Source organism: Mauremys reevesii, linkage group 26 (assembly GCF_016161935.1).
Source record: "Mauremys reevesii isolate NIE-2019 linkage group 26, ASM1616193v1, whole genome shotgun sequence".
Taxonomy (NCBI): Eukaryota; Metazoa; Chordata; order Testudines; family Geoemydidae; genus Mauremys; species Mauremys reevesii.
In genome coordinates, this window is record NC_052648.1 from 11444384 (window position 1) to 11464460 (window position 20077).

The window sequence follows — 20077 nt, forward strand, 5'->3', positions numbered from 1 at the left end:
ACTACAGGCCTGTTAGTTTAACATCTGTAGTATGCAAAGTCATGGAAAAATTTTAAAAGAGAGAGTGGTTACGGAGCAGGAGGCCGATGGCAACTGGGATAGTTTACAGCATGGATTTACGAAGGTAGATCGTGCCAAACCAACCTGATCTCCTTCTTTGAGAAAGTAACAGATTTTTAGACAAGGGAAATGCAGTGGATCTAATATATCTAGATTTCAGTAAGGCGTTTGATACGGTACCGCATGAGGAATTACTGGTTAAATTGGAAAGGATGGGGATTGAAATGAAAATCCAGAGGTGGATAAGGAGCTGGTTAAAGGGGAGACTGCAGAGGGTAGTATTGAAGGGGGAACTGTCAGGTTGGAGGGGGGTCACTAGTGGAGTTCCTCAAGGTCTGGTTTTGGGTCCAATTTTATTCAATCTATTTATTGCTGACCTGGGAACCAAGAGTAGGAGTGGGCTGATAAAGTTTATGGACGACATCAAGTTGGGAGGTATTGCCAATTCGGAAAAGGATCGGGATATCCTCCAGGGAGATTTGGATGACCTTGTAAGCTGGAGTATTAGTAACAGGATGAAATTCAATAGTGAGAAGTGTAAGGTTATGCATTTAGGGATGACTAACAAGAATTTTAGTTATAAGCTGGGGACGCACCAGTTGCAAGTAACGGAGGAGGAGAAGGACCTAGGAGTCCTGGTTGATCGTAGGATGACCATGAGCAGGCAATGTGATGTGGCCGTTAAGAAAGCAAATGCGGTATTGGGATGCATTAGGCGAGGTATTTCTAGTAGGGATAAGGAAGTGCTAGTCCCGTTATATAAGGCGTTGGTGAGACCTCATTTGGAGTATTGTGTGCAGTTTTGGTCTCCCATGTTTAAGAAGGATGAATTCAAACTGGAACAGGTACAAAGAAGGGCCACTAGAATGGTCCGAGGAATGGAAGGCCTGTCATATGAAAGGAGACTTGAGGAGCTCGGTTTGTTTTCCTTAACCAAAAGAAGGATAAGAGGAGATATGATTACACTCTTTAAATATATCAGAGGGATAAATACCAGGGAAGGAGAGGAATTATTTCAGCTCAGTGCTAATGTGGACACGAGGACAAACGGATATAAATTGTCAGTTAGGAAATTTAGGCTAGAAATTAGACGAAGGTTTCTAACTATCAGGGGAGTGCAATACTGGAACAGCCTACCGAGGGAAACAGTGGGGGCGAAGGACCTCCATGACTTTAAGACTAAGCTAGATAAGTTTATGGAGGAGATGGTATGATAGGATACCGGGCTTAGTCAATAGGTTAATTAAGTGCCACACTGGTAAATAGTACAATGGGTCAATGATATGTTATTCTTAACCTTTTTCCAGAGGGTATGGCTGGAGAGTCTTGCCCGCATGCTCGGGGTTCAGCTGACCGCCATATTTGGGGTCGGGAAGGAATTTTCCTCCAGGGTAGATTGGCTGTGGCCCTGGAGGTTTTTCGCCTTCCTCCGAAACATGGGGCAGGGGTCGCTTGCTAATCGAGTGGGGAGATCGGCTAATGTGGCCTGCATCTTGCAGGAGGTCAGACTAGATGATCATATTGGTCCCTTCTGATCTATGATTCTATGATTCTATGATTCTAACTAAGCGTGCAACTGACCCTGAGACAGTAAATGAGGGAGGGCACGACCTGCCTCGTCGCAATGGACCTGGGATAGTGTGAGAATTGGTGCTGCAGATCTTTGATATCACCAAAGAGGGGAGTAACACATTATTTCTCACTCACTGATCAAAGCCCTCATGCAACGATGAGCTCATTCTCAGCTTCCCTTCCGCTCCTCCCAGGTTTGGTGCCATCTTGCTTCGATTGTTCCTATCAGACATGCGGAGCCGTGGACTGGAGGATACCCTGGGTGGGATCTCCTGACCCACAAACTAGGGTTCAGGATCTGAATTTCGTGGCTCCAGACCATGTTCTAAAAGAGAGGTTCAAAGAAAGCTAAAGGCAAAAGGCTAAGCGTCCTGCTGGAAGGATGTTCGTGTGTCCCGTATAGCATCTTCTGGGATGGGATGGAGGCTCCCAGTGAAAACATGGATGGGATGGATCTGAGCAGAGAATTTCCCATCCCCCCTTCCTTTCTCTCTACCTTTAGCCTTGGTATTTGGGAGCCTCACCCTGCCAACTTCCGTAGCTGCTCCTCCTTGGGCTCTGACCGTGCTGCGAAAAGCAGGGAGGGGTCAAGGAATGCACCTCCCAGCCCTACACAGGAGGATGAAGAAGGGAATTTTTAACAGTGAAACACGCTTACATCTCTGTGGCATCTGCCAGGCTACAAGAGGGCCTCAAACAGACCCAGCTCCCATTTCATCCCTTGACTTGAGGCCTGCACAAGGGGTGGTGATCATGGCCTGGGATACGTGAGGGGGGATTGATGGCAGAGGGGGTGGGGGAGTGGTATGCATTGGGCAAGGGGGAGGTTCAGGGTGAAAGGGAGGTAAGGGGGGGTTCTGCCCATGAGGAGCAGAAATGGGAGGCAGAGGGGTATTTTTCTGTCCCAACACCCAAAGGCTGCAAGAATTGCCAGAATCCATCTGCTTAGAGAGCTGAGGTAATAGTGAGTCTCTCGGACAAAAGCAAAGAAGCAAAAAAAGAAAAAGAAAATAGCCACACACCTTTGGTACAAGAAAAAGGCACTCGTCTACCACGCTACCATCCGGTTCTCTCTCTCTTTCTCGCTAGGGGCTGGACAGGGCTGCACAGGAGTGCTCAGGAAAGGAGCAGGAGGCTGGGGCAGGGATGGAGGGAAAGGGGGGAAGGTTTTACTCATATACCTGTCGCAAAGGTAGCTGGGAAAGTGGCGTTTCCAGCACAGACCAGACAAGGGGAACAAAATCTTTGGTATCAGACGTGATTTTCAAATCACAGAAATTGAAAACTCAAGTGAGGTAGCCTTTATTCTCGGGTTCTCACTGGAAATGTCTTTGCATCCTTGGGGCCTGCTTGACTCAATTTTTTTGTCACTTCCCAAACCAAGGCCCCTTCCTGGCTTCTCAGCCCTTGAATACTACTAGATGGGGTTCAGGAATCCATCACCGTCACCGCTTCACGACAAGACAAGAAGAAACAACGTTAGGGGAGTCTCGGTGGCAGGGGGGGAGGGAAACGACGTTGGCTTTTCCATGACTGGTCACTTTGGTTGGCAGAACGTGATGTGGCACCTGGCCTTTGCCTTCCGTCCCTCCTGCTCGCGCGTTTGCTCGCGCTTTTCTAGTAGTCAATTGTTACGTGTGATTTGGTCAGAGCCATATCGATCTGAGCCCCCCTTCCCCCCGCGTTTGGTTTGTCCCAACCTCACCTTTCCCAATGATTGCTTTGGTGTGACTGTCACAAGGCGTCCCGATAGCCTATGGGGACAATTCTAATACCAATCGGTTCTTTCTTTCTTTGTAGGTCTATTTCTTTTTTTTCTTTCTCTCTACCGTTTTTGTGTCTATAGCTGTATCTGTAGAGATAGCTAGGTATCTTTCAACAAGGTGCCTCGCTGTTTCACAACAGACCATTTTCCAAAGTAAAGTGAATAGAAGAAACCGTAACGCTAGATCAAAGATGGTACTGTTTTACCCGCATCAATTCAATATTGTCCCTTTAAAAAAATTTTTTTTCCCAGTGTGGGGCGCAGCCTCCCTTTTTCCCCCACCCCCGTCTTGTCCCCTCCCACGCCTCCTCCTCTCCCCAAGGAGGCACTGGAGTTTTTTACGGAGGCATGTGGAAGGGATGGTTAGTTGGTTGATAGCAGATCTTAATCATCTTCCCTTGTGATTGCTTTGTATATGGCACGAGTCACCATTGAGAGCTCAGAGGAAACAATCATTTTGAAGCTAGTACCATCTCTCTAGGATTTCGTTTTAAGGCAGGTTGCTAATTGGCACAAAAAAAAATCTGTCGTCTTTCGCAAGTTGCTGGGGGGGTTTCAGGTGAGCTTATTATTATTATTTTTTTTTTGTTTTAATTCCTGTTTTGTTTATTTTTCTTTTTTCAATTTCTCCCCCGCTCTATATAAGTGTTGTGTGTGTGTGTGTGTGTGTGTATATATATATATATACACACACAAAAACATATGAAACGTGTGTGTGTATGTGTGTGTATATATATGGATCCATATTTTTTGGTTTTCTACCGTGCACCAATGTTGATTCCGTGACGATTTTGATTTTCCGTCTTTGGTACCAGTGAAGAGGAAAGGGGCAGGGAGGGAGGGAGGGGGCGGAGGAGACAGTGCATGTGCTGGGGATGGGGAGGAGAGACACAAAGCAGTCAAAACAGAGCTTTGTTTGGGTTTGCTTATAAACCAAAACTGAAATAAAGGTGAAGATCATGGGCTGAGCCAGACTGGCCTCACCGCTCCAGTCCCCAGGAAAGAGCAGATCCTTCAGGCGAAGTCTTTCCTCTTGGGTTTTTTCAAAGGATTATTTTAATACCCGATTTATGTCGCTAAAATGTGCTTCTTGACCTGCTTGAACTCTAGGTGACACAGTGCAATTCAACGTAGCAGCCTCCTGCGCTGGCTCCCGAGTCCCTCTGCTTTCGGAGCAAGGTGAGCAGGGCTTGGGGGAGTGTTGTGACGTTAGCGTCTCCACGTTTTGCCTTGGGCGTGGAATATCTTTGGAAGGAATCCTAGGAGAAAAGGATCTCCTCTTGGGGGGGTTCTTTCTTTTTTTGGGGACCTCTTTTGTGCACCTGGCGTCATGACTGGTGGCCGTGATGGATGCTCTTGGGCACTCCTCAGAAGAGCAAATAATCTTCCCTATGTGGGGTCTCTTGGCTGCAAGGTGGGGGTGGATGGAGTGAATGGAGGGAGGGGGCGAGCTCTTCCTCACAACCTACAGTCTCATCCTGCTGTGCCTGGCCCCCCCGGGGGAGCTACCGCTTGCAGTGGGCTAGCTCGTGTGCAGTAAGCAACCACTGTGACTACCACCCCAGTGCTTTGCTCCGCTCACGCTGGCCAGCTCTGGGTCTTGAATGCTCTTGACACAAACATTCACCCTTAAGCCTCTGGTCCCCGAGGAAGCATTTGCACCCCAGGTGTTGGAGGCGAACGGAGGGTTTGGGGACTCTCCCAAGGGCCCTACATCAAGGCAGCGGCAGTGGGATTAGAACTCAGGAGTCCTACCGCTCTCCCTGCTAGATAACACTGCCCCGCTCTCCCTGTGAGCAATAGCACTTTAAAGGGAGGAGAGCACCTACCCTCTCCCCACCCTTGGGTGCTCAGTTACCTTTAAAGTGTACATCTCAGCATATCCTCTCTCCAGGTGCCCTGGCACCCGCCCCCCGGGCTCAAAGGGCCAGATTTTTAAACGTACGCAGGTGCCTACAGCTGCAGAGAGGTGCCTTGTGGGGTTTTGGGAAGGGTCTCGGAGCCGAACTCCTGATGAAATCAGTCACTGAGATCAAAGGGAATCAGGCACCCCAGTGCTACGTGCCTTGGACAGGCTGGGCCTGAATGCCTCGAATCGCCCCCGCCCACACACACACGCTCAGGGACTGAACATGTGGAGAGCGCAGGGCTGAAACTCGCCCCTCAAATCTTGTATCTTACAGGGGGATGGGAAAGGCCAATAACGTGCAATGGAAAGACGAGCACAGCAAATGCGGCAGCGTGTGGGGGGCGGGGGTGGGCACAGTCTCCTCCGCTGCAAAAAGCAGGAGCCCCCATTCTCCCCCAATGGCCTGGGGGGTCACTCACTCCATCGGGGGAGATTCCTCAGAGCTCTGAAGGGAAGGAAACCGCCCTGTTCCGAATGGTTCCCCTTTGAAGCGAGCTTCTTCCAGGGCTCGTGCGTGGCAGTGAGACACGGGACTAAGCCACGGCCCAGGGGGCAAGTCGCAGCATCTCCGCGCGATGGGTTTGGTGGGGTGGTTTCCCTGCAGCACCCAAGAGCACCCACCTGAATGGCCAAGGTTGGCGTGGCTTGTTGTGAGATGGGCGGGGGGACGTGGTTGGCTTTGTCGTGAGGAGGGAGTGGCTGGGGGTCGGGGAGGGACAGAAGAGGGGCGTCATGCTTTGGAGAAAGTGCTTGTAGAAGATGAGGGAACCCCAGGGTTGGCGCCCGCATCCTCCTGCCAGCGGTTCATGCACCGCCGGCGGGCGTTCATGAAGAAGTTGCTGACGGTGTTGAGCTCCAGGCCCAGCTGCTGCGAGATGGTCATCTGCATCTCCTTGGAGGGGCGCTTGTTCTCCTTGAAGATCGCGATCAGGGTGCGGCGCTGCAGGTCCGTGAAGACCAGCCGCTGCTTCTTGGGCTGCAGGTTCCTGTCTTTCTGCTGCTCCTGTTCTTTGCGTTTGCAGGCTAGATGTTCAAAAGAAAGAACACGGCCATTAATTGGGTGCGGGCCCATGGTGCCCAGCGCTCCTTTCTCACTACTTCTGCCCTCACTTTCGGCCCATCCCTCTCTGCCACCTCTCCTTCTCTCTCTTCCTCTCTGTTGCCTCCGTCTCTTGAGATGGGGCCACCTGCCTAAGACATGCCATGCAAGCGACCACGTGGAAGCCTTGGATTGCACCTCATGGGTCACTCCAATATCTCCTTCTGGCAGCAGGGCTGGAATTGGAGGAAACTCATGGCTTGATTTTGCCCTCCTCACCCTCTGGCAATTTGGGACCTCTTAATTCCTAAATCCTGAGTGGGGCTAACACAGGGAAGCATGCAATCTTCTGCCAAGTTTACAGCCCTAAAGCAGAGGTTCCAGTAGGCCCCACTGGAAACCTTCTGTTGCTCTCCATTGGCTTCTGCTGGTCTCTGCTGACCTCAGTTGGACAATCAACAAACCTGTGAACCAGTTTCTCCTCAGACCCGTGGCTCTGCCCCTAAGCCCAGATGCCAACTTAAAACAGCAGGAAACAGCTGAGATTTTCTACGTGGACTTTCTGTGATGGCTCCTCACGTTTCCTGCCCCGCACCAGTGGTTCTCAAAGCAAAATGAGGCAACGATGATTCAGCTCCCCAGTGTGATGGGGTTTGCCCTCTGTGATGAAGTGGGACTGTTCTTAATGTTTCCTCTGAATACTGTGTGGGTGCCTCAGTTTCCCCTATGCATTTCTTAAGTCTCCAGCGTGCATAACAGTGACACTCTGTCTCCTGGCAACAAATGGCCGGGGCCCTTCCCCCCTGCAAGGGGATGGCTTAAAGTGAACAAAGAGATCAGGTGACCTCCTGGCCCAGGAAAGAGACAAAGGCCAGAAAGGAGGGATTGGAGGAGGTTTCAGTTTTGGGATGGCTGGGAAGAGGCAGGGACCCCCAAGTCTGGGGTCTAAGCTCCTTGCCCCCCAGAGGGATCTGGCTGAGGTGTCCTGGCTGTACCTACAAGCTCTGTGTTGGACTGTGTGCCTGTCGGCTAATAAACCTTCCATGTTACCGGCTGGCTGAGAGTCACGGTGAATCACAGGAAGTGGGGGGTGCAGGGCCTGGACTCCCCCACACTCCGTGACACCCTCATTTCCCCTCTGTCTGTGAAATGGACTGTGCGACGGTCCAGGAAATCTAGGCTTCCTCAACTGCCTTCGCTGCTCTCTTCGCTCCCTCTCCTGCTGGATTCAAGTCCATTCTCAGCACGGCACTGATACATTTCTGTCCAACAGAGCCAGGTTCCATAGTTAAAAATCCCCCCCACGCCCCTGTCTCGGCATTGAGCAATAGGTCACCCCAGGAGATGATAATAATTAATAATAAATAAAGCCCCATTAAACTCTCTGCACTCTGCCGGGGGGGCTGAGGCAATGACTAAATATATGGGTTTTACTTGGCACAAATGCCCAATTTTTGCTCTTTTGGGGAAAGCTTTTGTCATTTTTTTTTAAAGGAAAAAAACTCCTCATTGAAGCAAAATACGTGGCTTTGGGTTGCCATTTTTCTGCAGTATATGTTAACACTGACTGGGAGGTTCAACAGTGCCTAAGTGATTTAGGAGCCTTGGGGGGTGTCTACACTTCAAACGCAACAGCGGCACAGCTCTGGTGGTGCCGTGTGGACACTCATTACAGCACCAGGAGGGGTTCTCCCATCGCTGGGGATAAGCCACCTCCCTGAGAAGCAGTAGCTAGGTCGACAGATGAATTCTTCCATCACCCTAGCCCTGTCTACACAGCGGGTTAGGTCGGCAAAGCTGCATCTCTCGGGAGTGCAGATTTTTCATGTCCCTGAGAGAGGTTCCTATGCTGATATCCATGTTCAGTGTGGACTAGGGTGACCAGACAGCAAATGTGAAAAATCAGGACAGGGGGTGGGGAGTAATAGGAGCTTATATAAGAAAAAGACCCAAAAATCAGGACTGTCCCTATAAAATCAGGACATCTGGACACCCTAGTGTAGACCTGCCCTAAGTGCCATTTTCTAAAACGGCCCTTTGGGTGAAACTTATGGCGTGTGCGCGTCCACACTGCAAACAAAACCCCGTGGTGGCATGTTGCAGAGCCTGGGTCTCTGGCTCGTGCTCTGGCGCTGAAAATAGCCGTGCCGACGTTCCCGCTTGGGCTGGAGCTCGGGCTGTGGGATCCATCCCCTTCGCCAGCTCTGACAGCCTGAGCGGGAATGTCTACACGGCTGTTTTCGGCTGTAGCATGAGCCTTGCAAGACCAAGGCTGAAGACCCAGGCTCTGAAACTCGCTGCTGCAGGTCTTTTTTGGAAGTGTAGACATACCCGGGGATTCAGCGTTGCAGTGTCTAACTTGCAGGTGTCCTGTTGCCAGCCGGGATACACAGCCTTGAGTCAGGTGCCCAGGCTCCCTGTACTAGGTCCTTCCCACACGGCGAGTTCTCTCGCTGTAACTGTACCAGACCCTTTGTGGATCAGCCGTGTGAGTGCGACATCACACACACTCAACACCTTCTCAGCGGAGGATCTCCCTGGTGGGATATTTACACTCAGCTAATGGGCACGCTCTCTGCTCATGCCTTAAGCTCTTAGGCAAACAGATGCCATCAGCCCCCGTGCCAGCCTCACATCAAAAATATCTGAGTCTCATCAGGAGTGGTTTGTTCGCGGACTTTGGCCAGCTGGAGCAGAAGGACAGGATACCCCTGGTTCTACTTGCAAGGAGCTGAGCTGGAGCGGACGGGTGAGGTTCTGTGGCCTGCAATGTCCGGGAGGTCAGACTAGATGATCTGGATGGTCCCTTCTGGCCTTAAAGTCTATGAGTCTATGGCCTCAAAAACTCTGTGGGAGCTGGACTGCTTGAGAGGACAGATGGGAATGCCTAGCCCGTCGTGTCCTATGGCTGTTGTGAAATGGAAATTCCTTAAAAACCAAGACCAAATAAGGAGGAACAGAGGATACAGATTAGACTGGTGCATTTCGTTGAGTTTCATGTGTGCGACATCCCCCACAGCCAATCAAGAAGCTCCATTTTTGTGTTGAGGATTCCAAGTCCATTTCAGACTCGTTTATCATGGATCTGGCAAGGTTGGTCTGGTACTTTCACCTCTTTGCTCTGCCCACCTGCCATTTAACACTCTTAAATAGTATCCTCTCCTTTTCCCGATGATTCACAATGAGGAGCACAATCCATCTTCAGTTCCAGTGACACAAGGTAAAGGTTAAAGCGTTCCTGGCCTGTTATTTAATGGGGTTTTATGGGGTCAGTTCAGGAGAGCTATTAGGTCAGCAGAATGGCACCTTCTGAGGACACTGGGACTTGGTCTCAATACTTTGGTGAGGATCTTATGCCAGGGAACTCTACTAGAGTTTGTCTACACTGGAATTTCTACTCATGTTTTCCCATGTGCTAACTAACATGGTTGTAAACTCTAGTGTGGACATGACACATATTTGTTCTTAGTTGTGTTTAGCCCTAGGTTGCACGTTCTGGGCTTGATTTGCCATTGTTCTGTACCTTGTATGGTCATTCACACCAGTGCATAGTGGGTATAAAACAAACCCATTTTGATTTTAGTGCCACTTTGCACTGGTGTAAAAGACTGTACGAGGTACAGGGCCAGGGGCGGCTCCAGCCCCCAGCACGCTGAGTGCGTGCTTGGGGCGGCATGCCGCAGGGGGCGCTCTGCCGGTCACCGGGAGGGCGGCAGGCGGCTCCGGTGGACCTCCCGCAGGCATGCCTGCGGAGGGTCCACTGGTCCCGCGCGGCTTCGGTGGAGCCGCGGGAGCAGTGGACCCTCCGCAGGCATGCCTGCGGGACGTCCACCGGAGCCGCGAGACCGGCGACCGGCAGAGCACCCCCCGCGGTGTGCCACCGTGCGAAATGTCTAGAGCCGCCCCTGTACAGGGCAATGGAGAATTTGGTCCAGACTGTCCTGTCTACCCCCGAATTTACAATTGTGTTCTTTAACATGTGTTAAAACATGACTAAATATTTAAGTGTAGACACACCTACTGAGTCAAAGGAATTACTCTAGAATTGTAGCCATGTAAATGAAAGCAACATCTGATCTCTAGAGTTCCAAGGTCCTCCAGAAACGCAGTCATGACACTATTATCAAAACTACCCTCTAGCTTGTGGTATTTATGGAGACATCATCCAAAATCCAGATAAGCGGGAGTCACAAGCACCAGAACCCTGAATATGTTCTCTTTTTTTCGGAAGCTTCTAACAAACAAGAAGGATTATCATGTGAGAAAGGCAACACATTTCAGCACCAGCTCTCTGATTCCCAAGGTAACACGTCATAACGGCCGTGTGGCTCTGCATTTTGGCATCTCTGCTTAATGATGCACAGCACCTTTGTCCAAGCAGTGAGCTGTCCTGGAGCTGAATTCTGAGGGTCCTTACTCACTCTTTACTCATTGCAACAAAGCTGCCGTTAACTTCAGTAGTAGTTTTGCCTGAGTAAGTACAAAAAATGAATAAAGTCAGTCCTGAGGATCTGGCTCTTTGGTAGGTGAGCTGGATTTAAAAAAAAAAAAAAGGGTGTGGAGGGGAGTGAGGGGGGAACCTGTGAAGATTTTTTTTAAGCTTTACCCTTTTTTATTTCAAAATTTCTCATTTCTAAAAATTTCATATAAAATTTCAGAACGTCTTTGATCACCTCTGTACTTGTTCAGAAAACAGAGGGGAAACATTAAAAAAAAAAGGCCTCACAAATCTCCCCAATATTTATCTATTTTTAATGTCCAATAGAAATGTTATCAGATCTCAACAGCGTTGATGTGTGTGACGAAGTGGGGGCGGGGTTCTTGGTTTTCCTGTGTTTTCCAGTGGGTTGCATGCACAGGGAGTGGGACTCAGTGTCCCCGGGTGTTACTGGTTTAACGAGGGGAGGGGAGAGGGAGTTTGTTGGTACATAGGACCAGAGAGGGACTCCGGACCCCGGCTGATGGCCTGGAGGATGGAGACCCCGGCGACTGGTGACCCGGAGACCCAGCTCAGGAGTCACAGCCGGTTCTGGCCAGTGGGAGGACAATGGGCTGCGAAGAGAGGACCCCGGTGACCTGACCAGCCGGTTCCAGCCAGAGGAAGGCTGAGAGGAGAGGAGGAGACCCAGGCCTTCCTGTTTACGACCCTGTTTCCCTGGAGAGAAGACAATGGACAGAGGGGGTGCTTGGGGCCAGGGATATCGGAGGCCCAGCTGGGAAGCAGGGGGCTTGGGGCTGGAGATGGGGAGCAGGCAGAGCCCACCTGGCTGCAGGGAGACTGGGATGTGCTGGGCTGAGGGAGGCCAGGCCTGAGGCCCGGAGAGTTTCCTGTGCTGTGTTCAACTCTCAATAACCCCTCCTGTTTTACCGGTCTAGAGAACAGGGGGCATCAACCCCTTCGAGGGTGAGGAGGCCCGGGGGGGGCAGAGCGCGTGGACTCCCTGAGGGGGCCCACGGCAGAGACAGATGTGCTAAGGCTCAGAGAGGTGCGGCTCCAGGAGGTGGGGGGGCCTGACCCCAAGAGAGAGTGGACCCCCGAGAAGGGCTGTGGCACTGAAAGGGGCACCCCCCACGGACCACACGGGGCCACGAGTGGGCTCGATCTGTGAGTCCGTGACAATGTGCAAATGGGGAGATATTTAGTGGGACGGAAAGGGAGGGTCTCATGTTATACAGTCAGTCCCAGTGTAAAGGCATCGTTCTGAAGCCGTCTGCCCTAATCTACCGGTCCCAAGCACTCCCTTGTGTCAGGCTTTGTGACATAAAGGGATCCAGAGTGCAGGGAAAAGTCAGACATGTGGGGCTGATTCTCCCCTGCTGTACACGTGTGGTCACGTACACCCGTACAAAGTGAGTGTGAAATCCCACGGGATCAGCAGAGGAGTGTTCTACACCCACAAAGATCAGAGCGGTAGAAAATCACAGTGGGATTTTACTCTGTATTAAGGCCGATTTAAAGGTGAACTGAAATTAACTGTGGCCAGGTCTATGCTACAGACTTACATTGGTATAACTGTGGTGCTCTGGGGTGTGAAAAATCTCTCCCGTGGGTGTAGGAGTGTCTTCACTTACGTGCCACAGCTATGCCGATGCAACGTTTTCAGGGTAGACCTGCCCTCAGATAGCAGCTCGCTTTCTGAAGATTCGTAGAGCCTTAGGGATGGATTTTGGAGAAGCGCCTTTCATTTTGCATGCGAGATCACTTGCATTTAGACATCTAACTACCTAACTGGGTAACATTTTAAAATGTGCCTAAGGCTATGTCTCCACTGCAAAAAATAAGCCGTGTTTTCACAAGAAGCTAGCTAGCCACCTTGAAACACTATCTCAATATAAAACACACACCTTGTGGTGGCTAGTGGAGATCAACCCTAGGTGGGAGTATATATAAAAACTAGAGTCATCTATAGGGGAGACGAGGTTCCCTAGTGGATAGAGCTCTGGATGGGGATTCAGGAGCCCTGATCCTATCCCAGACTCTACCACTGGCCTGCTGGGTGACATCAGGCAAGTCTCTCTGAGCCTCCGTTTCCACATCTGTAAAATGGGGATTGTAATGCTGGCAGCCCAGGTGCCAGCTCATGCCAAGGCTTTTAGGCCTCACCGAACAATGCATAGCTGGACGCCCGTCTGTCTCACCTGTGTGTTAGTATTGTTAAGATAGGTATTGGACTAAGATGGTGTACAGTGTTTAGACTTTATGAAATGCTTGTGAGTCACTGCATGCATTAATCTCACGCATGACCTTGAGTTCCCACGCTATGAGGTAATACTTACGTGTTTGTTCTGTTACTGTAGAATGTTTGGTCTGAAATTATGTAACTCACCAAATGGGGGAAAACTTCATCTAATGCTGAGTGCCTACAGGAGATGTTATCTCCTGCCCATCAGGAAGGACTAGTGAATGCAAACGAGCCATTGTGGAACAGGCACTTTGCTGATTGCCTCCCCCCCAGCCCTGAAGGGGGTACCTGCCCAAGCCCTCATGCCATCACAGCGTGAACGCTGGGGGAAGGGAATTAAAATGCCTGTTAGAGAGAACTTCCTGGAACTCTGAGAGGTGGGGATTTCTAAGCACATGCAAGGAGCCCCCCAACTGTTTTGCCTGGGTTAACCCTAAGGGATGTTCTGAGTCTGCTTACTGTAGACGTTGCTATTCCTTTTGACAGCTGACTGTAACTCGTTTGTGTGTGTTTGCTTCCCGGCTTCCACCTTGTAAATAACGCTCGTTTCTTTTTCCTAGTTAATGAGTCCTTAGTTAGTTGACTACAGGCGTGGCTACAAGCGTTGTCTTTGGTGTGGGAGCTAAGGTGCAAATCGACCTGGGGTAAGTGACTGGTCCTTTGGGACTGGGAGTAACCTGACTTTTTTGTGATCTTTGGTGTAACGTGACCGTCTGTCACAGAGTCAAGCTGGCCTGGGTGGCAAGATAGACTGGCGCGCCCAAGGGGACTGCCTGTGACTCCATGGCAAGGCTGTATGGTGCCGGAGGAGTTTACACCTGTTATGCGATTGGTGAAATCTAAGTTTAGAACTTGCAACCAGTTTGGGGTTTGTGCCCTGCTCCTCAAAGTCTGCCCTGAGGGTGGTATTCTCGCGCGTGAGCCACGCCAGACGGCATGAGGGCTAATGATGAGGTGCTTCGAGATCTCTGGAAGAAAAGAGCTGCAGAAGAGCTAAGTGTTATTCTGAGCTGCATCAAGGTACAAACTACCTCTGCCTTGTCACCAATGCCAGAGCTAGCTCAATATAAAAACACCCCCCCCCTTTTTTTTGCAGTGACTTAGGGCCGTGTATTTCAATGAAAGTCAATGAGATTTCGGTGCGTAAGTCCCTTAGTTGCTTTTGAAAACATTACTGTGCATATCAGGCATGCACAGCTCTTCGCACTATGGTGTGTGCGGGTAGCTTATTGCAGGAGCAAAATTCATAGATCTGAAAGCCAGAAGGGACCATCCAATCTAATCTGCATAGTCCAGGCCAGAGAATGCCACCGAGGCACTCCTGCCTTGAGGTCAATAGTTTGTGACTGAGCTCGAGAAGATTGTTTTAAAATATATCCAGGCTTGATTTAAAGACTCCAGATGATGGAGAATCCATCACAACCCGGGATAAGTTGCTCCAGTGGTTAAATTACCTTTCCATTAAAAAATGTGCTTCTTGTTTCCAGTTTAAATGAAATTGCAGGCCTCAGTGCGGCCGCTTCTAATCCTGGCCTTTAACATGAGGAATAGTGAGAGTACATTTTAATTGCAATTCAGTTCCTCCTAATTACTGGCAAAACCCATTTCTTTTTCTGACTTGCTTTCTAAGTTCACGTTCATGGACGAATCCTATTTAAATGACAGGCACCTGGAACTAACAGTATCAAGCTAACTTCTGAGGTCCTCCACTTCCAGCCAAAGTTGGGCAGGTCTTGTGCTGAGTGAGTCATGTGTCACAAATCATTTGTCCAGCAGATTTAGCCTCTTTGCCTGCTGCCTGGAATAGACACAAGCAGGTTGTAATTTCCTCAGATTTATTCACTAATCAATGAATTTTAGGCATTTTTTTAGCTCCATGGACTGCTCCCAAACAGATTCTGTATGCATTCCATGCTTCTGTCAGAGAGAACTGATTGGTCATATAAATCCCCCGGTGTGGATTCTGTCCCCTGATTGGCTGAGTGCACCATATTTGCTTAGCTCTACTTAGGACAGATGGTTTACAGGAGGCAGCAGATTTGTCCAAGCAAATATATTCCGTTCAAGCCATTTTCTCTCTGGTAATAATGGTTAACAGAAATAATTATCCTGGCCCTTGCAAATGGCCCTGAATCCAGAGGCTCTTTCTTCAGTGGAAACAAACAGCCTACATAACAAAGACACTTTTAACCCTTTGTGGTACCAGGTGGAGCCTGCGTCCCATAAGGTACCTCAGTCAAACAACCGGCAGATGAATGTTGTAGTGGAAAAACCTACCCTATGACCATCAGATGCTTGCAAAAAAAACAAACAAAAGAAACCTTTTATAGAAAATTTGACTTTTTTTCCAGATACCAATTTTAAAAAAAACCAAACAAACCAAAACAAAGCAAGCAAACAAAAAACCCGCAGATGTGCACAATCGGAACAGTGAGTGATGTGTTTGCTACGACAATATTCCCTCCTCCACCTTCACCCCCGCCACCTCCCCGTTCGCTGCAAGACCTGCTTTTGTCCAATCCTCTGCTCACACTCGCAATGTTACAATCACGAGCCAGAGGCAAAGGTGTGCAGCAGGTCAAACCAGTGTGTACAAAGGACTTGGGACGGTGCAACTGCAATAACAATGTGGTATTGGAGTGTAAAGGAATTGTTAACGTTGTGGAGAAAGCAAAGACATAACGGGCGTGTCAAGGCTATTTACTGCCTCTTGCTACCTGTGATAGAATGGTCACCGTCTGCCAACAATTACTACCCAGCAATCTCTGGACTAATGTAACATCTTCCCTGTGATCAGAGTAGGAATTAACGCGCATGGCAAATGTTGACTTTCTGTTAGTGACCACTGTATAAATGCAGCCGCATCTCCCTCTGTTGGTGTGTGGCATAGCTCCAGCTTCTTGCTATGGGTGGCATAACAATCATACCTCCTGCTCTCCATTGGGCTATAGAGTTATAAATTTTCAGGTCACAAGATCTTGTTCTAGTCTGACCTCCTGAGTACAATATGTCTGCAGCCCCTCTTTGCTCCTTGTCCTTTATGTAGCAGAGCTGCAGGACCCACCCATATCTTTTATCTGCAAATACTTCCTGCCAGGGGCCTAGATTTTCAAAAGAGTTTTCAGGGCCCAGCATTCAGCACCTTCTAGGGGCCTGGTTTTCAGAGGGCGACTGCTCAGCGCACTTTGAAAATCAGGTCTGTCGAAAGTGTGTCCAGGTGGACCGGGCACCCAAAATGCCCCGCAGCTTTTGAAAATCGGTGCTGCCTCTTGTAGCCCTTGTCTCCTGCTGCGTGTGGTATGGCTGCAAATACCTCCAGCTTCTTGCTACAGTAGCTCGGTGGTTTGCATGGGAACTCCCGTGTGGTATGTGTGAGGTCAGTGTGCTCTCCCATAGGCAGATAATAGGCCATATTAACCCTGGGTGAAGCTACTGGGATGACCTGCAGGGATGAATTTGTCCTATTACGTTTCCCATGTATTGATTATCCTCTAGATAAGCATAGACAATATCGGTTATTCGGTGTTTCAAGTTTTTAAAACCAGCATTTGTTTCTAAACACAATTATCACGAGTAATTATTAATAATCATAGCAATATGCAATAATTCATTACTAATAGCACTGTTGGAACACTCAGACCTCAGATATAGTGTTCTGATTGGTTGGCTACAAACAGGGCTGCTGTTGAAAATAAAGTTTAGCCTTAATCTTGCCACTGAATATATTTGTCATACACAGTATTAGAAGTGATGTGCTTAGGACGGGGGGACCATGGTCTGTTGTGATCTAGCGGGTTAGGCAGAAGGCTACGGAGCAAATAGAGATGGGTTCTCACTCTGGTGCTGATACTTTTCTGTCTGTGTGACATTGGGCTAGTCATTTTTCCTCTCTGTAAGAACATAAGAACGGCCATACTGGGTCAGAGCAATGGTCCATCTAGCCCGGTATCCTGTCTTCCGACAGTGGCCAGTGCCAGGTGCTTCAAAGGGAATAGACAGAACAGGGCAATTTATCGAGGGATCCATCCCCTGTGTGTCTAGTCAGAGGTTTAGGAACATTCAGAGCACGGGCTTGCGTCACAGACCATCTTGGCTAATAGCCACTGATGGACCTATCCTCCATCAATTTATGGAATTATTTTTTGAACCCCGTTATACTTTTGAACGTCACAACATCCCCTGGCAATGAGTTCCACAGGTTGACTGTGCGCTGTGTGAAGAAATACAACCTTATGCTAGTTTTAAACCTGCTGCCTATTAATTACATTGGGTGACCCCTGGTTCTTGTGTTATGTGACGGGGTAAATAACACTTCCTTATTTACTATCTCCACACCGGTCATGATTTTATAGACTTCTCTCATATCCCCCCTTAGTCGTCTTTTTTCTAAGATGAACAGTTCCAGGCTTTTTAATCTCTCCTCAAATGGAAACTCTTCATCCCCCTAATCAGTTTTGTTGCCCTTCTCTGTACCTTTTCCAATTCTAATATGTCCTTTTTTGAGATGGGGCAACCAGAACTGCATGAAGCATTCAAGGATTTAAGAAGTGACATTGACATTTTCTGTTTTATTTATTTATCCCTTTCTTAATGGTTCCTAACATTCTGTTCGCTTTTTATGACCACTGTTGCACATAGAGGGGGTATTTTCCGAGAACTAGCCACAATGACTCCAAGATCTTTCTTGAATGGTAACAGCTAATGTAGACCCCATCATTTTGTATGTACAGTTGGGATTATGTTTTCCAATGTGCTTTACGTTGAATTGATCAACACTGAATTTCATGTGAATTGAATTCATTGAATTTCATCCATTGTGTTACCCAGAGATCTAGTTGAGTGAGATTCTTCTGTAACACTTCACAGTCAGCTTTGGACTTTATTATCATGAGTAATTTTGCATCATCTCCAAGTTTTGTCACCTCACTATTCAGGGCCCTTTCCAGACCATTTATGAATATGTTGAAGAGCAGAGGCTGCAGTACAGATCCTTGGGGGACTCCACTATTGGCCTCTCACCATTTAATTCTACCCTTTGTTTCCTATATCTTTTAAGCAGTTACTGATGAGAGGACCTTCATTCTTATCCCATGATTGCTTACGAGGCTTTGGTGAGGGACCTTGTCAAAGACTTTCTGAAAGTTCAAGTACACTGTATCCACTGGATCACCCCTTGTCCACATGCTTGTTGACACCCACAAAGAATTCTAATAGATTGGTGAGGCGTGATTTTCTTTTGCAAAAGCTGCATTGTTGTATAGGACTGGCTCAGGGACCCACAGATTCAAAACAGCCCAGAAGAACCCTTAATCCTTGAGGCTCTCTGATAACAGCAATGCTTCCCAGGTGCGGTATTAGCAACCCCAAACATTTGAAAATCTTGAGCCAGGTCTCAGATAATCTAGAAACTTCTTTTACAAACAGTGAAAGCTGAGATTCTCCCCTAATCCAAGAGCCAGGGACTTAAAAAAAGAAGCCAAATATGGCAACCCTTGGGATAAAATCACGAGCATTAGCCACACTGTGGCTGTGCAATCAGTGCCCTTCCTACACCCTTAGGGATTAGCGGGACTATAGAGATACTAAATATTAAACCCTTAGTCTTTGTATGATGATGACACCCTCTCTGAGATCGGGGCGCCATGATGCTGGGTGCTGTGCACACGGATAAAGATGTATAAAGTTGTGTCTCCATTGCAGCTGGAAGCAGGCCCTCAGCCCTGGTGACTCATGTTAGTGGGGCTTGAGCTAGCATGCTGAAAACAGCAGTGTGGACGTGGCTTGCGGTGGAGCAAGTCTAGGGCTTGGCTGGGCCTGAGACCCTGAGTTGTAGCGTCTGCGCTGCCAGCACGAGTCTGTCTAGCCAGGCTAGGAGGAGCAAGCCCAGCTGCCGTATAGCCTGATCCTAAGAGCTCACAATCTAAATAGACGACAAAGGGATGGTCCTCCTCATTTCACAGCTGGACAACTGAGGCTGCAGGAGATAAAGTGATTGCCTGAAAGACACAGGAAGTCTGTGACCCAGATGAGATTTGAGCAAAGATCTCCAGGGTCTTAGTCCACTCCTTCAACCAGGAGACCTTCTTTCTCTCAAAAGAAGCCTATCATTTAAGGGTTGAAGGTCCCTGGTTCAAATCCTGCTGCCAACCCATACAGGACTGAGAGGCCATAATAGTGGCCACCTGAACGAGGCCGAATCCTATCTTATGATGTGTCAAAAAATCTCCCAACTCTAGTCACTAAGGCTGGAATTTGATTCTTAGCGCGGATATAGCACTTTTCACCCAGAGAGCTCAAAGCACTTTACAAAGGAGGTCGGTATCATCACCCCCATTTTACAGCTGGGGAAACTGAAGCACGGGGAGGCATAGTGATTCACCTAAGGTCACCCGGGGAGCAAGCAGCAGAGCCAGGGATAGAATCGTGCTCCCCTGACTGCCTATCCTGGGCCTCGTGGAGAGGCTCACGCTGCTGCCTTTGGGATTTGGACAGTTTATGCACTTTCTAGACTTATCGTGCTGAAAGGGGTGGACACAGGCAGGAGGGATGCTGCAGTGACGCGGATCAGTAAAGAACCTCCCTCGTTCTTTCTTTCTTTCTTTCTTTTTCTGCTGATGCAGCTTAACATGCCTCTTCCCGGTTCAATCTAATTACAGCTCCGTGCAAGGAAAATCAATAGTGACTCTAGTCAGGTCTATTTACAATGGCTATCTAAACCCCACGCTGATGGATCTTTTTCATATTTCTCATCCCTCGCAGCTGCTTTCCCAGGCAGGCTTTGTCTGCCAGGAGCTGTCTGGGCGTCCTCTGTCTGGAAGGAGTCCCTGACCTCATACCGCATCAACACGGTGGAAATGGGAGTGCGAGAGGTTTGCCACATTTGCGTTGCACCAGTGCTGGAACAAAGCCCAACTCTCACAAAGGCGGGGCTTCTTGGTCAGCCAATCGGTGCCCTTGGATGCGGCAGCCTCCCCCAAAATGCAGCATTCTGGGAATGGTGGGGGCAGGACAGAGGTCATTGCACAAGGAGCGTAAAGCTTGTCTACAGG

General features: G+C 49.0%; 1 protein-coding gene across 1 annotated transcript in view; it reads right to left on the bottom strand.

Moving 5' to 3' along the window:
- Positions 1 to 5841: 5841 nt before the first annotated feature.
- Positions 5842 to 20077, bottom strand: part of ONECUT3 (one cut homeobox 3) — a 92982-nt gene continuing 78746 nt past the window's right edge. Inside the window, exon 2 of the mRNA XM_039515891.1 lies at positions 5842 to 6329. Within this exon, the coding sequence (XP_039371825.1) occupies positions 6037 to 6329 (293 nt within the window). The 3' untranslated portion in view covers positions 5842 to 6036. The remainder of the gene's footprint in view (positions 6330 to 20077) is intronic.